Source organism: Papio anubis, chromosome 15 (genome assembly GCF_008728515.1).
Source record: "Papio anubis isolate 15944 chromosome 15, Panubis1.0, whole genome shotgun sequence".
NCBI lineage: Eukaryota > Metazoa > Chordata > Mammalia > Primates > Cercopithecidae > Papio > Papio anubis.
The window spans coordinates 10,556,364-10,583,818 of NC_044990.1; the positions used below are offsets into that span (position 1 = coordinate 10,556,364).

General features: G+C 41.2%; 1 protein-coding gene across 1 annotated transcript in view; it reads left to right on the forward strand.

Annotated features, from left to right (window-relative positions):
• Positions 1-27,455, forward strand: part of RXFP2 (relaxin family peptide receptor 2) — a 212,646-nt gene that overhangs the window by 82,794 nt on the left and 102,397 nt on the right. The window contains exon 2 of the mRNA XM_003913736.5: positions 14,228-14,353. Within this exon, the coding sequence (XP_003913785.5) occupies positions 14,228-14,353 (126 nt within the window). The remainder of the gene's footprint in view (positions 1-14,227; positions 14,354-27,455) is intronic.

Consider the following 27,455-nt stretch of genomic DNA (forward strand, 5'->3'; position numbering starts at 1 on the left):
TATGCATAAAACTATAAAATATTGATCTTAAAAATCATGAATAGAGAAATTCCACGTTCATGTATTCCGAGACCCATTAAGATTCTTTCCACCTTGACCTGTAAATTCCATGCAATCTCAATTAAGATCACAGAAACCTTTTGTTAGATGTTGAAAAACTGATCCTAAGTTTTATATGCAAAGGCAAAAGACGTAAAACATGGGAAGCAATGTTGAAGAAGAACAAAGGTTGAGAACTTAATACCATCCAATTTCAAGACTTACTGTAAGTCTATAGTAGTCAAAACAGTATGGTACTAGTGAAAGAATAGACACATAGGTGAATGTAAACAGCATAGAATGACCAGAAATATGCTCACACAAATATAGTCAATGATCTTTGACAAAGGAACAAATGACACTCTACAAAGAAAGGGTAGTCTTTTCAACAAATTGTGCCAGAACAATTGGACATTCTATATGCGAAAACAAATAGAAAACAAAAAGAAACTTTGACTTAAATCATCTGCTTTAAAAAGGAGGAGGCCAAAATGGATCATAGGCCTAAATGTGAAATCGAAACTGTAAACCTTCTTAAAGAAAATAGAGAAAGTCTACGCGCCTTGGATTGGGATCAGTGAAGAGTTTTAAAATACAGTGCAAATTGGAGATCTGGCAAAATGGCCAAATAGGAACAGCTCTGGTCTGCAGCTCCCAGCGAGACCAATGCAGAAGGTCAGGGATTTTTGCATTTTCAACTGAGGTACCCAGTTCATCTCATTGGGACTGGATAGGGAGTGGGCACAGCTGATGGAGGGTGAGCAGAAGCAAGGTGGGGGGTAGCCTCACCCGTGAAGTGCAAGGAACCAGAGCTCTCCCTCCCCCAGTCAAGGGAGCTGTGAGGGACTATGCTATCCAGCCCAGATACTACACTTTTCCCGTGGTTTCTGCAATCCACAGACCAGGAGATTTCCTCATGTGTCAACACCACAAGGACCCTCGGGGGTCTCAAGCACAAAACCAGGAGGCTGTTTGGGCAGACACCAAGCTAGCTGCAAGAGTTTTATTTTTTATTTAATTTTATGTTTTTCATACCCCAGTGGTGCCTGGAATCCCAGCAACACAGAACTGTTTCCTCCCCTGGAAAGGGGGCTGAAGCCAGGGAGCCAAGTGGTCTTGCTCAGTGGGTCCCACTCCCACGGAGCCCAGCAAGCTAAGAGCCACTGGCTTGAAATTCTCGCTCCCAGCACAGTAGTCTGAAGTCAACCTGGGAAGATCAAACTTGGTGGAGGCAGGGGCTTTTGCCATTACTGAGGCTTGAGTAAGCGGTTTTCCCCTCACAGTGCTAAGGAGGCTGGTAAATTAGGATGGAACCGAACTCACCACAGTACAGCAAAGGGGCTGTGGCAAGACTGACTCTCTAGATTCCTCCTCACTGGGCAGGGTATCTCTGCCCTGCAGCAACCCGAGTCAGGGGCTTATAGATAAAACGCCCATCTCCCTGGGACAGAGCACCTGGGGAAAGGAGGAACTGTGCGCACAGCTTCAGTGGACTTAAATGTTCCTGCCTGCCAGCTCTGAAGAGAGCAGCAGATCCTGGCAAGAATTCTCCCAGGACAGTGCTGTAGCTGTGCTAAGGGACAGACTGCCTCCTCAAGTGGGTGACTGACCCCCATGCCTCCTGACTGGGAGGTATCTTCCAGCAGGGATTGAGAGACCTCATACAGGAGAGCTCTGGCTGGCATCAGGCCTGTGCCCCTCTGGAGCGAAGCTTCCAGAAGAAGGAACGGGTGGCAATCTTTGCTATTCTGCAGCCTACGCTGATGATACCCAGGCAAAAAGGGTCTGGAGTGGACCTCCAGCAAACTGCAGCAGACCTGCAGAAGAAGGGCTTGACTGTTAGAAGAAAAACTAACAGAAAGCAATAACATCAAAAAAAGAAAAAGCTGGGGTTGCAATCCTAGTCTCTGATAAAACACACTTCAAACCAACAAATATAGAAAAAGACAAAGAAGGGCATTACATAATGGTAAAAGGATCAATGCAAATAAAAGAGCTAACTATCCTAAATATGTATATGCACCCAATTCAGGAGCACCTAGATTCCTAAGACAAGTTCTTGGAGACCTCCAAAGAGACTCGGACTCCCTCACAATAAAAGTGGGAGTCTTTAACACCCCACTGTCAATATTAGACAGATCAACGAGACAGAAAATTAACAAGAATATTCAGGACTTGAACTCAGTTCTGGACCAAGTGGACCTAATAGACTTGTACAGAACACTCCACCCCAAATCAACAGAATATACATTCTTTTCAGCACCACATGGCACTTATTCTAAAATAGACCACATAAGTGGAAGTAAATCAGTTCTGGACCAGAAGTGGACCTAATAGACTTGTTACCAGAACACTCCACCTAAAATCAACAGAATACCATTCTTTCAGCACCACATGGCACTTATTCTAAAATAGACCACATAAGAAGTGGAAGTAAAAACATCTCCTCAGCAAATGCAAAAGAATGGAAATCATGACAAAGAGTCTCTCAGACCACAGTGTAATCAAATTAGAGCTCAGGATTAAGAAATTCACTCAAAACCACACAACCACATGGAAACTGAACAACCTACTCTGAATGACTACTGCGTAAATAACAAATTAAGGCATAAAGAAGCTCTCTGAAACCAGTGAGAACAAAGACACAACGTGCCAGAATCTTGAAGACACAGCTAAAGCAGTGTTTAGAAGGAAATTTATAGCACTAAATGCCCACAGGAGAAAGCAGGAAAGATCTAAAACAGGCACCCTAACATCACAATTAAAAGAACCAGAGAAGGAAGAGCAAACAAAATCAAAAGCTAGCAGAAGACAATAATTAAGATCAGAGCAGAACTGAAGGAGATAGAGACAAGAAAAACCCTTAAAACCCTTTAAAACAATGAATCCATGAGCTGGTTTTTTTGAAAAGATTAACAAAATAGATAGACCACTAGCCAAAGAAGAGAGAAGAATCAAGTAGACAATAAAAAATGATAAACGGGATATCACCACTGATCCCACAGAAATATAAACTACCATCAGAGAATACTATAAACACCTCTATGCAAATAAACTGGAAAATCTAGAAGAAATGGGTAAATTCCTGGACATATACACCTTCCAAAGACTAAACCAGGAAGAAGTCAAATCCCTAATTAGACCAATAACAAGTTCTGAAATTGAGGCCATAATAGCCTACCAACCAAAAAAAGCCCAGGACCAGATGGATTCACAGCCAAATCCTACCAGAGGTACAAAGAGGAGCTGGTACCATTCCTTCTGAAACTATTAGAAACAATAGATAAAGAAAGAATCCTCCCTAACTCATTTTATGAGGCCAGCATCATCCTGATACCAAAACCTGGCAGAGACACAACTAAAAAATTTCAGGCCAATATCCTTGATGAACACTGATGCGAAAATCCTCAATAAAGTACTGGCAAATCAAACCCAGCCGCACATCAAAAACCTTATCCACCACAATCAAGTTGGCTTCATCCCTGGGATGCAAGGTTGGTTCAACATGTGCAAATCAATAAACAATTATCTAAACAGAACCAATGACAAAAACCACATTATCTGAATAGATGCAGAAAAGGCCTTTGATAAAATTCACTCTTCACGCTAAAAACTCAACAAACTGGACCCCTTTCTTACACTTTATACGAAAATTAACTCAGTATGATTAAAGACTTAAATGTTAAACCTAAAAAACTATGAAAACCACAGAAGAAAATCTAGGCAATACCATTCAGGACATAGGCATGGGCAAAGACTTCATGACTAAAACACCAAAAGCAAGGGCAACAAAAGCCAAAATTGACAAATAGGATCTAATTAAACTAAAGAGCTTCTGCACAGCAAAGAAACTATCATCAGAGTGAACAGGCAACCTACGGAATGGGAGAAAATATTTTCCTAATTTCATTTTTCTGTTGCAGGATCCCATCCCAGATATCACATCACATTTATTTGTCATGTCTTTTTGGGCTCCTTTGGTTGATGAGTTGCCCCTACTTTCCTTCATTCTTCTTTATGGCTGAATAGTATCCCATTGTGTATATAAACTACATTTTTAAAATTATACTTTAAAGTTCTGGGTTACATGTGCAGAACGTGCAGTTTTGTCACATAGGTATACACATGCCATGTTGGTTTGCTGCACCTATCAACCCATCACCTACATTAGGTATTTCTCCTAAAGTTATCCCTCCCCAAGCCTCCCACCCCCGACAGGCCCTGGTGTGTGATGTTCCCCTCCCTGTGTCCATGTGTTCTCATTGTTCAACTCCCATTTATGAGTCAGAACCTGCGGTGTTTGGTTTTCTGATCTTGTGATAGTTTGCTGAGAATAATGGTTTCCAGCTTCATCCATGTCCCTGCAAAGGACATAACTCATCTTTTTACGGCTGCATAGTATTCTATGTGAATATGTGCCACATTTTCTTTATACAGTCTATCATTGATGACCATTTGGGTTGGTTCCAAGTTTTTGCTATTGTGAACAGTGCCGCTATAACCATACATGTTCATGTGCCTTTATAGTAGAATGATTTATTCCATGGTGTGTATGTGCCACATTTTCGTAATCTAGTCTATCATTGATGGACATTCGTACAAACCACATTTTTTAATCCATTCATCCATTGATGGACACTTAGGTTGATTCCATGTTTTGCCTATTGTGAATACTGTATCTCACTTTTTCCATTGTAAAAACCATGAGTTCTTTTTCACACATAACACTTTACACCAGCTTGAAGAAAGGGCATGTTGGTTAAAAAGACTCAATCTTTCCTTATGATCTGGCTCCTGATTTGTCTTTGCTCTGTGCCCAGGGAATCATCACAGCCCTGGTTTTAAGCTCTTGGATACTCTGGGTAATACTACTACCACTGAATAGTTGTTGACAGGCTTTCTGTGGGGGATAGTAGAATCCAGTTGCTTCTACTTTGTCATTTTACTGATTCACTCTCCCTGACCACATTTTTAATCATTAAAAATGTATGAAAGATCTCAATTGAGGGCCTTATACACAATACCTGATCGGTAATTCTCAAAACTGTCAAGGTCAGCAAAAATAAGGAATCCACCCAGTGACTTCACTCAATAGAAGGCTACAGTCTGAGTCTTGGTCTGTTCATGGAGCCCAGGCTGCAACCTTGCCTGAATGTACAGTTTAGCCACTGACAGAAGTCAGCCATGGTGCACAGCTTGGAGCCCCACCTGACCAACAGCATTTACGGAACCCAGCCTACCTTTCCACCCAATTGTAGAGTCCAACCAATGGCACCACCCAGCCAAGGAGCACAGCCTGCAATGCACTCAATGATTGTGGATCCCTGTGAAGGGCTCTTCCTGACTGCAAAGTCCAGTCAGAGGTTCCACCCAACTAGGGAGCCAGTCAGTAGCCCTGCCTTAGCACAAAACCCAGCCAGAACCCATCTCACCTCAAAGCATGGGGAGGAGCCCCGCCCACCTAAAGAATCTTACAGCAAACTCCACCTGCCTACATATACTAAGAGCTGGCCTACGAAGAACCCCAGGATGGACTAACCGACAGAGGTCTATCCCTGCCAAAGTGAACCTAAAAAGGCTGGAAGAGGTAGCTGCCTCAGATGTGCAAACACCAGTGCAAGGATACAAGAATCATAAAAAATCGGGGAAACAATACACCACCAAATGAAACTAATAAAGCCCAAGTGACTGACCCTAAAGAAACAAAGACCTGTTAACTGACAAATTCAGAATAATCCTCCACAAGGAGTTCTGTAAACAAGAAAAAATTGATAGACAACTAAACAAAATTAGGGAAATACATGAACAAATCTAGAAATTCAACAAAAAAACTTTAATAGAAATTCTAGAGATAAAGAATATAATGATTAAACTAACGAGTTCAATAGTGAACTTCAACAGCATACTAGATCGAACAGAAGAAAGAATCAATGAACTTAAAGACAGGTTTATTTGTGTGTGTGTTTTGGTGTTGTTTTTTTTTTTTTTTTGACAGAGTCTTGCTCTGTCGCCAGGCTGGAGTGCAGTGGCATGATCTTAACTCATTGCAACCTCTGCCTCCCGGGTTCAAGCAATTCCCCTGCCTCAGCTTCCCGAGTAGCTGGGACTACAGGCGTGTGCCACAAAGACAGGTCTTTCGAAATTATCCAATCAGAGGAACGGTTTTTAAAAACAAAAAAAAGAGTAAAGTCTTATAGGACTTACGAAACACCATTATGTGAAACCCCTGACCTCAAGTGATCCACCCACTTTGGCCTCCCAAAGTGCTGGGATTACAGGTGTGAGCCACCATGCCCAGCTGGCTATATTTTATGTAATTTTCATGGTAATTGTCAGGCCTCTGAGCCCAAGCCAAGCCATCGCATCCCCTGTGACTTGCACATATACACCCAGATGGCCTGAAGTAACCGAAGAATCACAAAAGTGCAAATGCCCTGCCTCACCTTAACTGATGACATTCCACCACAAAATAAGTGAAAATGACTGGTCCTTGCCTCAAAAGCGCTATTATCTTGTGAAATTCCTTTTCCTGGCTCATCTTGGCTCAAAAAGCTCCCCCACTTAGCACCTTGTGACCCCCACTTCTGCCCACCAGAGAACAACCCACCTTTGACTAATTTTCCTTTACCTACCCAAATCCTATAAAAACGGCCCCACCCTTATCTCCCCTTCGCTGACTCTTTTCGGACTCAGCCCGCCTGCACCCAGGTGAAATAAACAGCCATGTTCCTCACACAAAGCCTGTTTGGTGGTCTCTTCACACGGATGCACATGACACTTTGGTGCTGTGACTCAGATCAGGGGACTTCCTTTGGGAGATCAATCCCCTGTCCTCCTGCTCTTTGCTCCGTGAGAAAGATCCACCTATGACCTCTGGTCATCAGATCAACCAGCCTAAGGAACATCTCACCAATTTTAAATTGGGTAAGTGACCCCTTTTTTACTCTCTTCTCCAACCTCCCTCACTATACCTCAACCTCTTTCTCCTTTCAATCTTGGCACTACCCTTCAATCTCTCTGTTCTCTTAATTTCAATTCGTTTCATTTTCTGGTAGAGACAAAGGAGACACATTTTATCCCGTGGAACCTAAAAACCGTCGGGTCACAGTCTGGGGAAGGCAGCCCCTTGGTGTTTAACTGCAGGGACTGATTACTCACTCCACATTTCAGGGGTGTCTGACCACACTGCAGGTGGGACGCCTGCCTGTCCTTTTTCACCCTGCTGCAAAACCTGCGCTCCTCGACCTCGTGACGAAATTTCACCTCGCCGGTGTTCCCTGACCTCAGACGCCGGTAGCCCCGACCCTCTTCTTCTCCATCTGAAAGGTGGCTCCCTGACCCTTTTCCCCTTCTGCTTTGCAGCCCTGACCCCTTCTTCCCCGTTTGCTTTTAGGTATTCCCCGACTCTTTCTTCCCCCTCTGTTTTTGCGGTTCGACCTTCTTCCTTCCTCTGTCTGTAGCCCTTGACCTCGACAGCCCACTGACGAATTCCCTGATCTTGTGCCCCACCCCTTTTCTGACTTCTCCCGACCCCCACTTGTGCCGGGTGCCCCCGACCTTTTCTTCTCCCCACTTGCAGCCCCGACTCTTCTTCCCCCCACTTGCCGGCAGCCCCACCCTTCTTCCCCCACTTGCAGGCAGCTCCCCTGACCCCTTCTTCCCCCTCTGTTTAGTAGGTGGCTCCCCGACCTCTTTCCTTCCCCCTCTTCTATTTAGGGCAGTTGTTCCCGACCCCTTCTTCCCCCTCTGCTTTTCTGGGGCAGGGGCAAGCTCCCTGACCTTATTTTTGCACCCCCTCTTATTTTTGAGCCCTAACCTCTTATTTTTGCACCCCAATACCTTAGTTCTGTGCCCCGACCCCTTTCCCGCTTTTCTGGAGGGCAAGAACCCCTGAACTCCCTCTCTCTTTCTTTTCTCTGGCTTGCCTCCTTCACTATGGGCAACTTTCCACCCTCCATTCCTCCTTCTTCTCCCTTAGCCTGTGTTCTCAAGAGCTTAAAACCTCTACAACTCACACCTGACCTAAAACCTAAACGCCTTGTTTTCTTCTATAATGCCGCTTAACTCCAATACAAACTCGACAGCAGTTCCAAATAGCCAGAAAACGGCACTTCAGATTTTTCCATCCTACAAGATCTAAATAATTGTTGTAAATGGGCAAACGGTCTGAGGTGCCTGACGTCCAGGCATTCTTTTACACATCGGTCCCTCCCTAGTCTCTGTTTCCAATGCAACTCGTCCCAAATCTTCTTTCCCTCCCACCTGTCCCCTCAGTCCCAACCCCAAGCGTCGCTGAGTCTTTCTAATCTTCCTTTCTACAGACCATCTGACCTCTCTTCCCTCCTCGCCAGGCCAGGCTAGGTCCCAATTTTTCCTCAGCCTCTGCTCCCCCACCCTATAATCCTTTTATCACCTCTCCTCCTCACACCTGGTCTGGCTTACAGTTTCGTTCCACGACTAGCCCTCCTCCACCTGCCCAGCAATTTCCTCTTTAAAAAGTGGCTACAGCTAAAGGCATAGTCAAGGTTAAGATACCTTTTTCTTTATCTGACCTCTTCCAAATCAGTTAGCATTTAGGCTCTTTTTCAACAAATATGAAAAACTTTAGCCCAGTTCATGGCCTGTTTAGCAGCAACCCTGAGACGCTTTTCAGCCCTAGACCCTGAAAGGTCAGAAAGCTATCTTATTCTTGTTTTGTTTCTCTATTACTACTATTAATAGACGCTAAGACTAAATATCAATAAAGGCCAAAACGAGCGAAGAAAGTGGCAGCCCTTTTTTTTGCAAATATGCACGCATTCTCAGGTGAGGGTCACTGGTTCGCGGGAAAGGGCCAGGGAAATCGCGCTGGCGCGCTCGGGTGAGATTCTCCACTCCACCAATGCGGGGGCCCAGGAAGTCATACCCGTGCTTACCGGCGGCGGACTTTTATGCCTGGGAGCTGGAAGGGGAGGAGTTTGGGGCGCGTGTGTAGGAGTGGCTTCTTGAATTTCGGTGTCCCCGGCTTGACGTCACTCTGCGCATGCTCAGTTGATTTGGTTCTTCCCGGGCGCGGGAAAATCTGTGATGAAGAACCCGGAAACAACAGGGACTGCTCCATCTTGTTCACCTTCCTCCATCTTGTCCCTTCTCCCTCACCCAAACAATTCTTAATATGCATTTTATTTTATTACCCAATCTGCTCCTCACATTAAATAAACCCCCGAAAATTAAATTCCGGCCCTCAAACCCCACAACAGGACTTAATGAACCTCGCCTTCAAGGTGTACAATAATAGAGTAGAGGCAGCCAAGTAGCAACTTATTTCTGATGTGCAATTCCTTGCCTCCACTGTGAGACAAACCCCAGCCACATCTCCAGCACACAACTCCAAACGCCTGGGCCTCAGCTGCCAGGGGTTCCTCCAGAACCTCCTCCCCCAGAAGCTTGCTACAAGTGCTGGAAAGCTGGCCACTGGGCCAAGGAATGCCCGCAGCCTGGGATTCCTCCTAAGCCGTGTCCCATCTGAGCGGGACCCCACTGGAAATCAGACTGTCCAACTTGCCAGGCAGTCACTCCCAGAGCCCCTGGAGCTCTGGCCCAAGGCTCTGACTGACTCCTTCCCAGATCTTCTCAGCTTAGCGGCTGAAGACTGACGCTGCCCCATCGCCTCGGAAGCCTCCTGGACCATCACAGACGCTTTGGGTAACTCTTACTCTGTCCCCTTCTTAATCAATACGGAGGCTACCCACTCCACATTACCTTCTTTTCAAGGGCCTGTTTCCCTTGCCACCATAACTGTTCTAGGTATTGACAGCCAGGCTGCTAAACCTCTTAAAACTCCCCAACTCTGGTGCCAACTTGGACAACATTCTTTTATGCACTCCTTTTTAGTGATCCCCACCTGCCCAGTTCCCTTATTAGACCAAGACATTTTAAGTAAATTATCTGCTTCCCTGACTATTCCTAGGCTACAGCCACACCTCATTGCTGCTGCCTTTATCCCCCAGTTCAAAGCCTTCTTCACATCCTCCCCTCATATCCCCCCACCTTAACCCGCAAGTATAAGATACCTCTACTCCCTCCTTGGTGACTGATCATGCACCCCTTACCATCTCATCAAAACCTAATCACCCTTACCCCACTCAACACCAATATCCCATCCCACAGCACGCTTTAAAAGGATTAAAGCCTGTTATCAGTCGCCTGCTATAGCATGGCCTTTTAAAGCCTGTAAACTCCCCTTACAATTCCATTTTACCTGTCCTAAAACCAGACAAGGCTTACAGGTTAGTTCAAGATCTGCACCTTACCAACCAAATTGTTTTGCCTATCCACCCCATGGTGCCAAAGCCATATACTCTCCTATCCTCAATACCTCCCTCCAGAACCCATTATTCTGTTCTGGATCTCAAACATACTTTACTATTTCTTCACACCCTTCATCCCAGCCTATCTTGCTTTCACTTTGACTGACCCTGACACCCATCAGGCTCAGCAAATTACCTGGGCTGTACTGCCGCAAGGCTTCACAGACAGCCCCCATTACTTCAGGCAAGCCCACATTTCTTCCTCATTTGTTACCTATCTCGGCATAATTCTCATAAATACACACTTACTCTCCCTGCTGATCGTGTTCGGCTGGCTAATCTCCCAAACCCCAATCCCTTCTACAAAACAACAACTCCTTTCCTTCCTAGGCATGGTTAGTGCGGTCAGAATTCTTACACAAGAGCCGGACCGCGTCCTGTAGCCTTTCTGTTCAAACAACTTGACCTTACTGTTTTAGCCTAGCCCTCATGTCTGCGCGCAGCGGCTGCCACTGCTTTAATACTGTTAGACGCCCTAAAAATCACAAACTATGCTCAACTCTCTACAGTGCTCATAACTTCCAAAATCTATTTTCTTCCCCCAACCATGGCTCAAGACAATGCTTATGCTGGTAAGTTAGCTAAAAAAGCAGCTAGCGTTCCAACTTCTATCCCGCAGGGCAATTTTCCTCCTTCACTTCGGCCACTCCTATCTACTCCCCCGCTGAAACTTCCACCTGTCAATCTCTTCCCATACAAGGCAAATGGTTCTTAGACCAAGGAAAATGTCTCCTTCCAGCCTCACAGGCCCATTGTATTCTGTCGGCATTTCATAACCTCTTCCATGTAAGTTACAAGCCGCTAGCCCGTCTCTTAGAACCTCTCATTTCCTTTCCATCATGGAAATCTATCCTCAAGGAGATCACTTCTCAGTGTTCCATCTGCTATTCTACTGCCCCTCAGGGATTGTTCAGGCCCCCTCCCTTTCCCACACATCAAGCCTGGGATTTGCCTTCAGCTTAATCTCTCCCACTCTAGGTTCCCATGCCGCCCCTAATCCCGCTTGAAGCAGCCCTGAGAAACATCGCCCATTCTCTCTCCATACCACTCCCCAAAAATTTTCACCGCCCCAACACTCAACACTATTTTGTTTTATTTTTCTTATTAATTATAAGAAGGCAGGAATGTCAGGCCTCTGAGCCCAGGCCAAGCCATCGCATCCCCTGTGACTTGCACGTATAGGCCCAGATGGCCTGAAGTAACTGAAGAATCACAAAAGAAGTGCAAATGCCCTGCCTCACCTTAACTGATGACATTCCACCACAAAAGAAGTGAAAATGACGGGTCATTGCCTTAAGCGATGATATTATCTTGTGAAATTCCTTTTCCTGGCTCATCCTGGCTCAAAAAGCTCCCCCACTTAGCACCTTGTGACCCCCACTCCTGCCCTCCAGAGAACAACCCCCCTTTGACTGTAATTTTCCTTTACCTACCCAAATCCTATAAAACGGCCCCACCCTTATCTCCCTTCGCTGACTCTCTTTTCGGACTCAGCCCGCCTGCACCCAGGTGAAATAAACAGCCATGTTGCTCACACAAAGCCTGTTTGGTGGTCTCTTCACACGGACGCACGTGACAGTAATCACCAAGAATAAAACTTGTAGTAGATAATAAAAATATTAAGAGAAAGGAATCAGAACATACCACCACAACAGAAAAACATCAAATCACAAAGGAAGACGGCAAGAGAGAAGAAAGGAACAAAAATACAACAAAACAGTCAGAAAAAAATTAACAAAATGGCAAAAGTCCTTACCTATCAATAATTACTTAAACCTAAATGAACTAAATTTTCTAATCAAAACACATAGAGCGGCTATCCTTTGATCCTCTGGGGGTTGCAGTAGGGGAGATCCTTCCAAGTTAGTCGCTATACAAAAGGTAGGGACTGGAAGGATTTTCTTTCATAGAAACCAAAAATTTGGGCACAATATCTAGAAAATAATTTCATTGTGAAACATTTTATTAAATCCTAATATTAAATCACATTTAATTATACATTCATTGGCTCACATTCAGTAAAACTGCACAAAACTAGAACTATTCAAAAATTTAGATCACCACAAAAGCAGCAGTCACTATGCCTGTTAGAAATGCTCACAGACAGCCTGTCCAGTCCTCCAGTGATGATGGTTTTTCAGAGCTGTACCATGTCTGTAGCTGTGCCACTCACATCTCTGTAAGGGCCACCATTAGAATATTCTGTAGTATGAATATAAATAATAAATAATAAACCTCCCTCCACAGAGTGTTTCTAGAGGCTTGAATGTTGACTAAATTTATACTTTGTGATTGTATAACCTAACTTCATCAAACTTCTAGATTTCTCTTAATAAGTGACTTGACTCCTGACTATTAGATGTCTTCTCTTTCACCTGTTTTGAAAAAAATTTTTTAATCTGTCTTTGATTTCTTACCTACTAATGGAAACATGACAATTTAACCAGCTTTTAACTACAAAGATACTGCTATATTCTTCTGCATTTCTTCTCTTTGCCTCACACTTTCTGTTATTTGGGACAACGATGCCAACTTGCTGAACAGCCATAGAGAAGATCCACCAATGATATATAAATCAACCATTCCAAATCTTCCTCATGAAAACTAAAATATTTGGACAATCTTCAAAACATTGATTTTATATAATTTCAGGCATCTGAAACGCAAGGCATATCCCACTTAAGGCTCCATCTACATTGCACCAAGCAATATAAACTTCTGGATTATGTTAAATCAACTCAAAGATAATAGTCATTAATCAGCAGCGTAGAAATAACCATAAAGATAGTTCCATGTCATGCTTGAATCTTCTTCTAAAATGACACCAAAAAATGTTCTATTTTGTTTATTTGATTATTGATGATTGCCAAGTATTCATTGTATTCCATTGTCAGTACCTGAGCTTGCAATGTTTCTCATTTCCTCCCAGATCAAAACCACATGCACGATACCCTTTAAAAGATAATTTGACATGCTGATCTTTAATCTTTTGCCATAATGACTCATAGTAAAGAAATTTTCACTTGAATGGTAGCTCTTGGATACATTATTTCAGAGGAATGAGTCTAACAGTAAGAAATCCATGCAGGTTGTCTGGGAAGATGTTTTGGATTAGAACCCTTCAAATATTCCACCTTGTCTTTATTTAGGGTTAATAGATTTGTGGTATGTATACATTGTGTTATCTTTCTTATGAAGATTTCATAGTCTTTAACCGAAGAAAGATAAAACGTGAATTCTTGTGATTATACAGCTACGTACAAATGGTCTGGATTAGCACTGTCCAATGTATTATTTACGAAATTTTAGATTTTCTATTAGCCACATTTTAAAAAGTCAAACAAGAGGTAAAATTAATTTTAATGATATACTTTAACTCAGTATATTCAAAAAATTACCATTTCAACATATAACAAATATTTTTAAGTTATAGTTGAGATATTTTAATTATTTTTTGTACTTTTTTTTGCAATCTGGTTGTGTTTTGCACATACAGCACATTTCTGTTAGAAGTAGCCACATTTAAAGTGCTCAATCACTACGTGTAGTTAGTGGCTACCATCTTGAACAGTGCAGGTCTAGTTACGGTGGTGATTAAGAGGAGAAAATGGGCTTCAGATAGTTTAAGAGTTGGAGCTAATATGATACAATGAGAAAAATGTGGGGTTTGGTTATTTATATTCAAATTCTAGTTTTCCTAATTAACTAAGAACCTGTAGAAAAATGGCCTTGAATCTCTCTCTGTCTGTTTGCATGTTTGTCGAAAACAGAAAATGATATTTCATCTGGTTATAGTTAACATTAAATGAGGTAATGTGCATAAGTCTTTGAAAATGCAGAAAGGCCAGTGTTCAGAGAATGGGGCTCTCAAAGGGGGAGCAGAAGCTTGAAAGAAAGCTAAATCCCAAGAATCCAGGAAACCCAGCTGGAAGTGAACTATTCCGCAACCAGATTCCCCTGGAGAGGTAGGTTGGACAAAAGTTGCTGTCATGGTTACTGACATGAAGAAATATGGGTCTAGCAGCTGAAGGGTCCTTGCCAGCTCCACAGACCACTGACAGCTGATGACAGAAGCACACACTGCCCATGTAGAGTCCTCTGGGTCTAGGGAGTTGAAGATCTATTTGCAAGAGACTGGAACTCCGTGTTCATTGTACATGACTCAGATAAAACCGGGTTCTGGGCAGGGATTCACACTTTTTTAAATGACCTGCATAAAATGAGGTGGGAAAGAACTTTCTAGTTCTCTTGTTCTATTAAACAAAAACCTGTAATTGTTTGAAATAACAAAGCAAGGAATCTTTCCTAAAGGAGACAGCGGAAGGAAAAGTAACCTAAGAATGCCTAGTTGGTTTGATGCTAAATTGAGGGAAGGAAGTACATTTTATAGTAAAAGTAAAAATCTGACTTTAATGTACAATTGCTAAGAGGTATAGCAAAGAGGTAACTATACCCTGATGGAAATAAGATGTTCAAATTGCTGAAGTCATTGTAGAGGAAAATGTGTATACAGGTACATAAAGAGGCAAATTAAAAAGAAGAGAAATGTGTGTTTGTTTCATCAAATACCTAGAAAGACAAGATAACCTGGAAAACATAACTTTAAAAGATGTAACATTATACGTCCCTCAAGGGAGAAAGCACAAAAATGCCTGTTTCTTGCTACACAAATATCTTCTTCATAAGAATAGCAATGCAACCATAAATCCTTAGAGTATGAATCAATGAATAAAGAAAGAAATGGATGAATATATAACTACTCAATAGAGCAGAAGTAGAAGTCAGGAAAATAAGAAAAAGAGAAGAAAAAAATAAATGCACAGGTCCCAGTAGTGGGAGAAAGAACTAATTTCCATATGTAAGTAAATTATTCATATATCTTATGGGACCAGGAAAAACCAAACTGAAACAGCAAACCCAGAGTATAAAGTCAGAAGACAGTGTTAATAGCAAAGACAATTTAACACTTTTGTTTTATTTTGTGTGTTCTTTTTTGATGGTGATGGAATGGGTCTGCTGGTATCCCTCTGCTTAAGGAAACTTCCTAAACAAACATTCTTACAAAATGTATTAATTTGGAAGTAGCAGTCTTCTAAGACAGATTTAATTCACACACAAAAAATAATTATCCTTTCTAGTGCTCTTTTTTTTTTTTTTTTTTTTTTGAAAAAACGAGCTATTTTACCAAGTTGGAAATAACTGAATTGGGAAAAATGGTTGAGAAGCAAGTGGCTTTTCTTATTTAAATAAAATTGTAGGGGAATCGAAAGCTGATTTCATTTTCTCGCCTGTGAAAATAGCTCAATGCAATGACCACGTTCCACAGTGTCACCTAGTGGTCTTAAGGGTCTGGATTCAGAGCGGAGGCAAACAGTGGGGAGATGTATTCTTGGCTTCAGAAGCCTGCCATTTCAGAGAGCAACCGTCTCTTTTTACTGAAAGAGGGAGTTTAACAGGATTAATTGCTGGCCTCAGAGCTTGGTTATGAGGCTAACAGTCTCCAGCTTCACCTATGCTAATGAGTTTCACAGCATTGGCCCTTAGTTAGTTTTACAAGCTTCAAGTCAGAGCTTTGAAATTTGGTTTGCACATATCTGAGAATGTAAAACTGTGTGGTCTGGTATTTTTTTGAGAGTTTTGTCCAAGAACAAGATAGAGAACATATCAGACAAAGAAATGCATGGTTTTATGCAAACACTATTTCCAAGTTGTATGGAAATGATGTGTACACAAACAGCCTCATTCTCCCCATCATGCTATCACTGTGTCTCCTATGTTTGATTCTCATTTGATTACATGATCGTGGGCCTCACTGATGTGGCAGTGCCATTTGGTTCCGGACACTGTCCTTTGTCTCCAGGACCATTGCAACTGCCCCTTCACTGACTTACCTGCTGCCTTAGTTCATTTTCTGTGGTTATAACAGAACACCACACACTGGATACTTTATATAGGATAAAGGTTTATTTTGTCTCACAGTTCTGGAGGCTAAAAATCGGAGAGCATGGTGCCAACATCCAGTGAGGGCCTCATGCTGCTTTATAACATGGCAGGAGGTATCACGTGGTGGAAGAGGAAGCCGAGGAAGCCAAGGAAGCCGAATTCTAAATTCTATGAGATCTAACTCACTCCTGTAAGAACGGCATTAACTCCTTCATAAAGACAGAGCCCCCGTGACCCAAACATGTCTTACAGGTCCCATCACACCTCAATACCACATTGCAGACCAAATTTTAACAGGAGTTCTTGGGGAGGAACAAACCACATCCAAACCATAGCACCTTCCAACATCCTGGACCCCTCAGAATTTATTCCCCTCTTTGCTGCCAGTCCACTTTCTGAAATATCAATTTGATTGTGTTATTCTCTACATAAACCCTTGAGGGTATTTCTTTTTTTTTTTGGCCTCAGCATAAAGTCCATATTCCCCAAGGGACATGTATGACTCTTCAGGACCCACCACTACTCACCTTCCAGGCTTAGTCTCCTTTTACTTCTACTCAGATCCAAGCCCAGCCAGACCGAGCCTTATGGGATGCACACATAGGCCCTAGCTCATGTTGTTCCTACTGCTAGAATGCTCTTCCCCTCCCCATCTTTACCTGTGTTATTCCTGCTCATTCTTTATCCTTCTCCAACCTCAAACTTGAGTTAGGTATCTTTCCTACATTCTCCTAGAGTATTCCACATGGTCCATCTTGTGATACTTCATATACTGTTCAATCACTACTTCTACTTCATTATACTATTAACTCCTTGAGTGTCTTATATCTTTATATCCCTAGTGCCTTAAAGAGTGCCTGGGACAGACTTAACCTTGATAAATATTTGAGTGAAAGAATGCATGAATAATTAAGCCCATGGCTTGCTTCTCTGCACCTAATGCAACCAGCCAATCAACTTCGTTCCAAATATGAATGTGACATGATGCTTGATGAAACTTATCTGGGGCTATTAAATCACAGAAGCAAAGAAAAAGAAGAAGATGGGTTACATTCTAAGAAGAGCTCACAACAATAAAACTCAGACATCCCCCACCCAGGCTCTACTACAACTAAGTAGGCGGTGGTTCTACAAACAGACAAATAAATTTAAGTCAATTGTTCTGAAGGTTTTTAGTTAATTGGGGGAACTAATTTAATTCTGAAAATTCTTGAGAAATATTTTCCAGTAAAAATATCACATTGGTATGCAGAAGAATAACCCAAAAAGTAATCATGAAATCTTATATCAATACACAACAGTTCGCAAATATCTCAGGAAATTATTTCACTTTAGAAAATTCTTATTTAAAATTATTTTCACTATGTTGCAAATACAAAATTTGTTCTGATTTTTTGAGTTTACCCAAGTTAAAGATAGCCCTTTTGTGATGTTAATTTACCTATGAACTCCTTCCAAATTGTCTTTATGAAGAAGTTGATGGCTTAGATATTGTTTCTCTTTTCACAGTGGAAAACACCACCTGATACTTGGAAAGGTACTCGATGCCACCCTGGGTAAACACTGGTGGTTTCCATTTATGTACTGGCTTCCTTTGCTCTACTTCCTATCATACTGTTATGGAAAGAATTTTTAATGACATAAATGATCTAAGAAAACAATAATTTAATATATTTGGGGTTGAATACAAGAGAAATTTTAATGTTCTTTTCACTGGTATCAAAGTAAATGAAAAAAGTAAAAGAGTTGTGCAATAAAATGTGATATAAAGTTTTATTTTGGGTCTTATAGGGCATGTTTTGGGACAATAAATTTTTATGCTCTATGTCAGTATTTTTGTTGGAACTACTAACAACTCCATTAACAGATGGAAATTCTCTCATCCAATGTATCAAACCTGTGAATCTCCTCCTCAGATAAATTTTATAGAGAATATTCTTCATATTTATATGAAACAGAGACTAAGTGGAAAATAAACCTTATTTTCATGGAAAATAAACTCTGCTTCATAGAGGAACAGTACTTCTGCCATTAATGTCTGAATTTTCTTGTTTGTAGCATTCTAATGGTATTTTATGAAATCTGAAAAGAACCTCTCTTATTTTGTGCAACCCTCGAGATAACAAACTTCAAAAAGACCCAGAGAGTGAAGTGAAAATATGCTTTCCATTACGCCTACTGAAATGTTGAGCATAAGTCACATATACATCTATTTGATTTATAAAGTGTATCCTTCAAGCTCACATTTCAGTTGGAATCCAACTATTCATTGAATAAGAATGGAACTATGGAATTAGGAGTTTGGGATTCTAGTCCCCTCTTGCTAACTACCTGTGTGATCGGGGACAGAATCTGTTATTTTTCTGGGACCTTGGGTTTCTCTGTTGTGAAATGAGTTGAACTAGATGGTTTCTAAGATCTACTTTTCACAGAGCCTGAAAAGTGATTAAGTGAATTATTATATAAAAATTATACATCACATCAACAGAATATTTTTCTTTCTTGAGCCACCAAGATTTTACATTTTAATACTTCAAAATTTGCCTAGAATGCTCTCTGCCATGTTTTTGCCGTGTGAACTAAAAAAACAGGGTTAAATGGAATCTACTTGGAGGAAGTATTGATCTTATTTTTCTGTGAGATTAGAATCTGAAGAACAGTATCTGTTATTTTAGCACTTAGTTAGAATTCCAATTAGACACCTGCTTGACAAATTTTCCCAAAATGTATTCTCTTGAACACTAGCTCTGTGTGAGTTAACAGATACTCTGCTCTTACAGAAAGAGTCCTGGTGTCAAATAATTTGGAGAAATGGTGGATCGGCACAATTAAACCAGCCTCATTACCACATTCAGAACATTAAACTTAATGCTAATTTGATTTTCCAGTACAGAAATGTAGTGTGCTGTAAGGCGGGGGTGGTCTGCTGCCACCTCAGTAGGTAATCCCCTCCCACCACACATAGCTCACAGCATGAGTAATTAGACAATGAGATTTTTGGCCAGAGCAACCAGGTATGTAGATGCTAAACCAAACCCAGATTTATTAGGAGTAGTAGAAAGGGCAGATCTTGAATCAGTCCATTTAAGCTATCTGCAAGTTTAATTTAAAGAAATACTCCCTAAAAATGAGAAGCAAAAATGCAAAGGACTTTTCTGGAAGCAATGGGTTGCATTAACAGGAAATGTTGACACTGAGGTCACCAAGAATTACAGGAACCACATACTCTGGGCTTTTCCCAGGGGAAAGGTGGGTTGTGCTTGCTTTTGGTTAAGGGGACACTGTCCGTCACTGCAGATACCTTACTCAGCGGGGGATCTCATGGCAGGGCTCTGCTACCCAGTCATTTTGCTGGAAGGCTGTGGGGTGGTACTCACTCCAGGGTCAGAGCTCACTGGTACAGCCTCAGGGACCAGGCTAACCATGAGGCCAGGGTAGGTCCCTGAAGTTCATCCTAACCTCAGCATCGTCCTCCCTGACTACTATTGACACCCGGCCAGCCTGACCCCATGTGCTGGTCACAGAACAAAGTTCAGAAATAAGGCAGCAGAGTTTAGAAATTAGAGCATGGCTTTTGGGGTCAGATTCCTTGGGTTGGTATTCTCAGCAGTGATATGAACTATCTGTATCCCAGTTTCCCCATCATAAATTAGGGGACTATCTGAAGAGCTACCATGGAGTTCTTTTGAGAATTGCATGAGTTAGTTCACAGGAAACAATTCATAGTTATTATTATTACTTTGCATTACTACAGCAGATTCAATTTTTAAAATATTTCTAAATCTATTCTCTTATTTGAATCTTATAAAACCCTATAAATTAGGGCAAATGTTGAGTATTATGCTTTTTTCTGAGATGAGGAAATTAAAGCACAAAGCAGCTGAACGACTTAGATGGTTAAGAGCTTTAGATTCAGGGATAATTGGTTTTGAATCTGATTCTACCACCTCCTAGCCCTATGACTTTCAGTAAATGTCTCAACCTGTCTGTGTCTCTATTTGCTCACCTCTAAAATGGAAATAATAATGGCATTTACCTCACAATGTTGTGAGAAATCAGAGTTAGTAAATTTCAAAGCATTTATAACAATTCCCGGCAAATAAGAACTACTCAGTTTTACTGTTGTTTTTACTATTTCTCCCCTAATTAGTCTTACTCTTTCCCTGTTGCCCCAGTGTTTGATATAATACTTGATACATAATAGGTGATAAATAACATTTCACTGAATAAAGATGCTACAGGATTTCAGAAGAGAAGGAGATCATGAAACCCAGGGAAGTCCTAGAAGATTTTATGAAGGAGGTGGGGCTTGGGTTGGCTTCATGGGTGACTAGGATTTAAACATGTGATGGAAAACATGTCAGCATTTTTATAGATGACAGAAGAGAGAATATATATTATACATATACTCCTGGATTTATTCATTTGCTATTATACATTTACTCCTGTATTACATATAATGCATTCAACTTTATATTAATTTTTTCCATTTCCAATTAATTAATGGCAAAACCTATTCAAAACAAATTATAAAATGTAGCTTTATCTTACACATATGTTTTATGTGTTTGCTGCAAGTTTCATTCTATATAATCAGGCATCAAACTGAATTAATCATCATAAGACATTGTGGGAAAAAAGTAAACTCAAAAACCTTGGGGATATTGCTCAGATGCATTATAAGAAATGATCCACAATAATTTCACAGAGAACTTTCATTTTATCAAAATTTTATTTTTGCCAAGTGAGTCCAATTACAACTCTGCTTCTATTAGTAACTTGGGAATTTTTTTTTTTAATGGTTCCAGGCAAAACCTCTATGTTTAATCTGCCTGGAGTAAAATTCCTTTTTCAACTGTCAAAGAAACAGTTGAGCTATTAGTATGTTTTTTACTTACTAATTGCTAGGAGTCCTTGAGTATTTTGATTTTTTTGTTCTGCACATGTTTGCCATTGCCAGTGGGGGTACATTAAGCATATTGTCATGTAATTAACATTGAGTGCTCTTCAGAAACTGAAAAAGGTTTTTTTTGTTGTTGTTTTATTTTGGTTTTAACCCTGTATTTGTAGCACTTCCCACCCTATAACACAATAGTCAAACACAAATGGAGAAGGACAGGCAGAACGTTGTTCTCTATGTTGTTGTCCTCAGATCACCCCCTTGTGGATCAGCTGAGATTCATGCTGTCAAACTTGACCTAGTCACTCCTGTTTGTACCCCTCCCTCTCCAATTTTTTCTATTCATGGATAATTTTATCTACCGGGCTCTTTCTTCCTTTCTGTCATATTTCTTAACAACTTCAATACCCACATAGATGACTGATTCAGCATCTTGGCCTCTCAAATCCGCAGGCTCTTTGTTTCCAATGACCCACCACTTCCTCCCCACCTCAGCAGCACATCTGGCATCTGTAAAAGACCCTCTTCCTGATAACCACAGCCTTTCCTTCCAGCTCTTCCACCCTGTAGTGCCGCCCAAGGAATTGTTGGGCCTACCAAAGCAACAACCCAACCGTTTCCTACTCTCAACCTTCTTCTGGTGCCCTTCTGCCCCATCTAACCCAACACAGATTCCATGGCCCCCTCTCTCCTGCCTTCCTCCCTTCACTGACCTTGCAAAGCTAACACTTGACTTAAGTCCCGCTAGCCACCTGATTTCCACCTGCACCCACGCAGCTCAACACCACCAAGACGAATTTACAACTAATCAGATCAGCTTCCCTTCAAATTCATAGACAGATTCTCAAATGAGCACACAACCCTGTCTGGCACTCCTAGCATATTTCTAATGTTTGCTTGGACATTGCTTCATATGTTACTAAAATAAATAGAGACAATCAGATGAGCACAGAATTGGCTCACTTTACCTGGATTCACCTACATTAAGAATATCACTATTGGGTCCAATAGGTGGATCAAGATATATAATACATTTTAACAGTATAAGTACATTTTTTGTTTCCCTGAATTTGTTAATTGAAAATATTATATCTGCAATAAAGGCAGGCTACTTGGCCTGCCTTTTAAATCTTCATTAGATTTTAAAAAACATATATTGCTACATTATACTATAGTTAGGCATATTCCTATGTGTTGGGACAAAAAATTCTAGCATTATTTGAAGACGAAGAGTCAGTGGCAACTAGAAAATGATCTGTAGGGTACAGGGTTCTGTTCTCGTACCTTTGTCTTTGATTTTTCTTTATGAATGAGTTGGATGAAGATACACAAAGCCAACTTATCAGATTCACAGATAGCAGAAAGTTGGAGGCAAAAACTAATATGTTGGATCAAAAGATATTGGTAAAAATTTAACATGCTATAAGCATGGGCTAAAACAAGATAAAATTTAACAAGAATAAAAATAAATTTTTCACTTAGGTTTAAAAGCAAGTGTGTGATACAAGTTCAGATTGTAGAACAGTGAATTAACAGAAAAAAAAATGTACAAAATGCAGCAAAGCACCATGGCACATGCATACCTATGTAACAAATCTGCACATTCTGCACCTGCATCCCAGAACTTAAAGTAAAATTTTTTTAAAAAGCACAAAAGTATTGTTGCATTTACATAAAATTTGTGTTCATCACAAAGAAAGTAATAGACTTCCCCCTATTTCATCCTAGGCAGAGGTCAGACCTCAGCTGGAGAATGGGGTTTAATTCTGTGGATTTGATTTCAAGAGAGATGTAAAGCCTACAGCTCATCAAATAAAAGGAAGACAGGATAGGGTAGACTGGAGACCTTCTGGTGAGTGAGAAGCACATATCTGAGGGGCTACAGAGTAAGCCCTCCAGTGGCTGAAAGACAAATCCAAGGCCATCGGGCATAGTTGAGTCTGGTGTCCACCAGAATCCCAGCTCTGCAAGTGACTCATGCAACCTCTTCAAGCCTCAGTGACTTCACCTACAGAAACATTTGGGGTGATGTTAGTAATATGAACAATCACCTCATGAAAATGCTACGGAAACTAAATGAGATGATAATCCATTTGAAGCAATTAGCTCAGTCCTGGCACATAATAAGTGCTCCATGAATATGTGTTATTGGGCAAGGGCAGAGCTGGCAGAAGGTATAGAACAAAAGCAGATTGCTTCTGTGTAGCCCAAAGTGGGTACTTCCAAAGTTCAGTACTTTTTATATTTATACTTTTTATATTTATTTATTTCACCTAGTTATTTTGGGAGGCTTTTTGGTTGCTTGTTTTTGCATTTTGTGTTTCACTATTGCACTTTTGAATCCAGACAATTTTAGTTCTAGTTAGAGGGGAACGTTGAAAATAACTATGTTTTTTTCTACATTCAGTCCAGAGAACAGAGGGAGAAAAGTGGCTCTGAACATATCAGGTGTCATGGTAACAAGAACCATGACGCGGAGACAGACATGAGGAAATGGTCAAGACCTGCTTGGTTTCCATGCCCCAGAGTCTCATTTTGAAAACCTTCTTTGCTCCTGCCTTGGAGATGTGAGTTTTGTTTACACAAGGGTGATGTTTCCTTACCTATCGCATTCAGGAGGACTGGAGGACAGACAGTAATTTCCTGTGGGAGAGACTCAAAGCAGCTATTTGTCTTAAGCCCCTGCCACTGTGCAGCTTGTCCCAGGCAGAGAGCTGTGAGCCTCTCCTATAAGCTGTCAGGAATGATGTTACAGGGCCTCATTGCTCCATTAAATAGGGTGCTTTGGCCTCAATCCCTTTCACTGATGTTAACCATGTTCTCCCCTTTTTGTCCCTGGAGAAGAGAAAGAAGTGCTAATCACTTCTCCTGTAGAAACAGTACATGCTGCAAAACTAGCCAGATGCCTCATCTCTGTTTCTTTCCCCAGATCTCCTCTGAGAGACTTAGTCCATTTTCTATTGCTGTAACGAATACCACAGACTACAAAATTTGTAAAGAAAAGACATTTCTTACATTTCTAGAGACTGGGAAGTTCAAGAGCATGGCACCAACACCTGCTGAAGGCCTTCTTGCTGCATCACAAAATCACAACATGGTGAAGGACATCACACGGCAAGAGGGCCAGGGTGTGTGCATATCAGCTCCAGCCTCTCTTCTTTTTATAAAGCCACCAGGCCCATGATGGAGGCCTCAGCCTGATTACCTTATCTAATACTAATAACCTCCCAGAAACCACACTTCAAATCAGCATATACATTTGAGGATTAAGTTTTCAACACATAAAATCTGGGGGACAGATTCCAACAGTAGGACTTGTATTACCATACTGCTCAATATGTTTCCACTCTCCTCTGTTCAACTTCTCAATCGGTCTTTTTAAAAATGCCTTTCTTGAAAGCTTATACACTGTTGGGGGGAATGTAAATTAGTACAGCCTCTATGAAAAACAGTATGAAGATCTTTCAAAGAACTAAAAATAGAACTGTCTTTAATCTAGCAATCTCACTACTCATCTACCCAAAGGAAAAGAAAGTATTATATTAAAAAGGTCCTTGCACTCATATATTTATGGCAGCAATATTCATAATAGCACAGCCATGGAATCAACCTAAGTGTCCATAAGTGGATGGTGTATGCCATGGAGTACTATTCAGCCATCAAAAAGAAGGAAATCATGTCTTTTGCAGCAACATAGATGGAACTGGAGGCCAATGTCCTTAATGAAGTGATTCAGAAACAGAAAATTAAAAACCACATGCTCTCACTTATAAGTGGAAGCTAAACAGTGGGTACACATGGACATATGGAGTGGAACAATAGACATTGGAGACTTCAAATACCAGAGGATGAGAGGGGGTGAGAGATGAAATATCACCCACTGGGTACAGTGTTCACTATTCAGGTGATGGGTAAACTAGAAGCCCAGACTTCAGCACTACAAAATACATTCGTGTGACACAACTGCACTTGTACCCTTAAATCCATAAAAATTAAACATTTAATTTCAAAAAGATAAAAGAAAAAAATGCTTTTCTTGTCTTATCCCTCTGGCTTGTATCACTCACTTTCTTCTGTCCTTTGGAATCAAACTTCATGAAAGAGTGCTTCTCAGAGCCAGACGGAGGAGGTGCTGTGGTCATGTTCTGTTCTTTAGTTGGTGATGGATGGTGATACTCATTTCATTACTGTGTCTTGCAACTTACGTGTACATTACATATGTGTTTTTATAAACATCAGTGGAGACAAAAGAAAAAAAAAAGTAGCCTTTGTGTGTCTCTGTTGCCTTCTTGCCTATTTGCTCCTCAACTCACAGGAATCTGGACCCATCCCCAGAACTCCATTGAAATTTCTCTGCTCATGTGACCAATGGCCTCTTCATCAGTAGGTGGCCGTTCTTATTTTGTCAGAACTCTATGAGGTATCTGATGGGATTAAGACTCCATGACTCTCTTTTCCCCAGTTTTATTAGAGTATAATTGACAAAACTATATATATTTATAGTGTAGATATTTATATATATATATATTATTTAGTCTAGCTAATTAACTTATTCATTATCTCAGTTTTTTTTGTTTGTTTAAGGTCTACTTCCATGACTCTTAAATGTTGCTTCCTATTTTCTGGACAACCTCTCTCCACCCTAGTTTGCCATTTTCTCAATGTTTCCTCCCAGGCCCTCTTTTTTCTGCTTAACCACCTGTAGCAGATGCTGTTGGTTAGCTAATCAACCTTCATTCCCAGTGGCCTCCTCCCTGACCACCTCCCACGCAGGATAGGCCATTAAGAGAGCTCTGATGAATGAGGCTTATGCAGAAGGCTGTAAGGTTTTCAGCAGAGCTTTGCTTTCCTGATATTTTCACCCTTCTCCTTCCCTCTTGCTAGAATGCAGACATGATGACTGGAGTTGCCCCAGCAAACCTGTGACTGGATGCTAAGGGAAAACGTAAGTTAAAGAGATTTCTACACCAACTGAATACTCAACTCAAGACTTTTTGTTATAAAAAAGAATAAAATCCTATTTTTTTAAAGCCACAATTCAGGTTTTCAGTTGTAGCCAAATGCAATACTGACATACTCTCAAATGTTATCTCAGAGTTCTGTTCTCAGTTCCTTTTTCTTTTCATTTAATACATTCTCCCTGAATAATTGAACCAAACCCACTGACACCAATACTGATGAGGTAGAAATCTACAACTCTACCCCAAACCCTTTCCCCTCTTCTATGTAGATATGTTAAGTACCTTTTTATTTTATTTATTTATTTATTTATTTATTTTTTTGAGACAGAGTCTCATTCTGTCGCCCAGGCTGCAGTGCAGTGGCCGGATCTCAGCTCACTGCAAGCTCCACCTCCCGGGTTCACGCCATTCTCCTGCTTCAGCCTCCCGAGTAGCTGGGACTACAGGCGCCCGCCACCTCGCCTGGCTAGTTTTTTGTATTTTTTTAGTAGAGACGGGGTTTCACCGTGTTAGCCAGGATGGTCTCGATCTCCTGACCTCGTGATCCGCCTGTCTCGGCCTCCCAAAGTGCTGGGATTACAGGTTTGAGCCACCGCTCCCGGCCCGGATGTTGAAGTACCTTAAATTCATTATGTCCAAAGCTTCCCTCACAAGCCTCGCCTCTTGCATGCACTGCTGGTTAACACATTCAGTCTTTAAGCAAAGAGAAAATAACCATAAAATCTTCTCAATTACCACTTAATTCCATAACCAAGTAGGGAATAAATCCTCCTCAACTTCATTTAGCCTTCCAAATTTCCCTCTCCTTTACTTTGAAGGATAATTTCACTGGGTACGGAATTTTAGGTTGATGATTGTTTTAACACTAAATATTTCACCCCACTCTCTTCTTGCTTGTGTAGTTTCTCTTGAGGGCAAGTCTGCTTAAGAACAGAGTGCCTGGGTATATTTTTGTTTTTGTTTTTATTATACTTTAAGTTCCTGGGTACATGTGCACAACGTGCAGGTTTGTTACAGATGTATACATGTGCCATGTTGGTGTGCTGCACCCATTAACTCGTCATTTACATTAGGTATATCTCCTAATGCTATCCCTCCCCCCTCCCCCGGCACCCCACAACAGGCCCCCGTGTGTGATGTTCCCTTTCCTGTGTCCAAGTGTTCTCATTGTTCAATTCCCACCTGTGAGTGAGAAGATGCAGTGTTTGGTTTTTTGTCCTTGTGATAATTTGCTGAGAATGATGGTTTGCAGCTTCATCCACG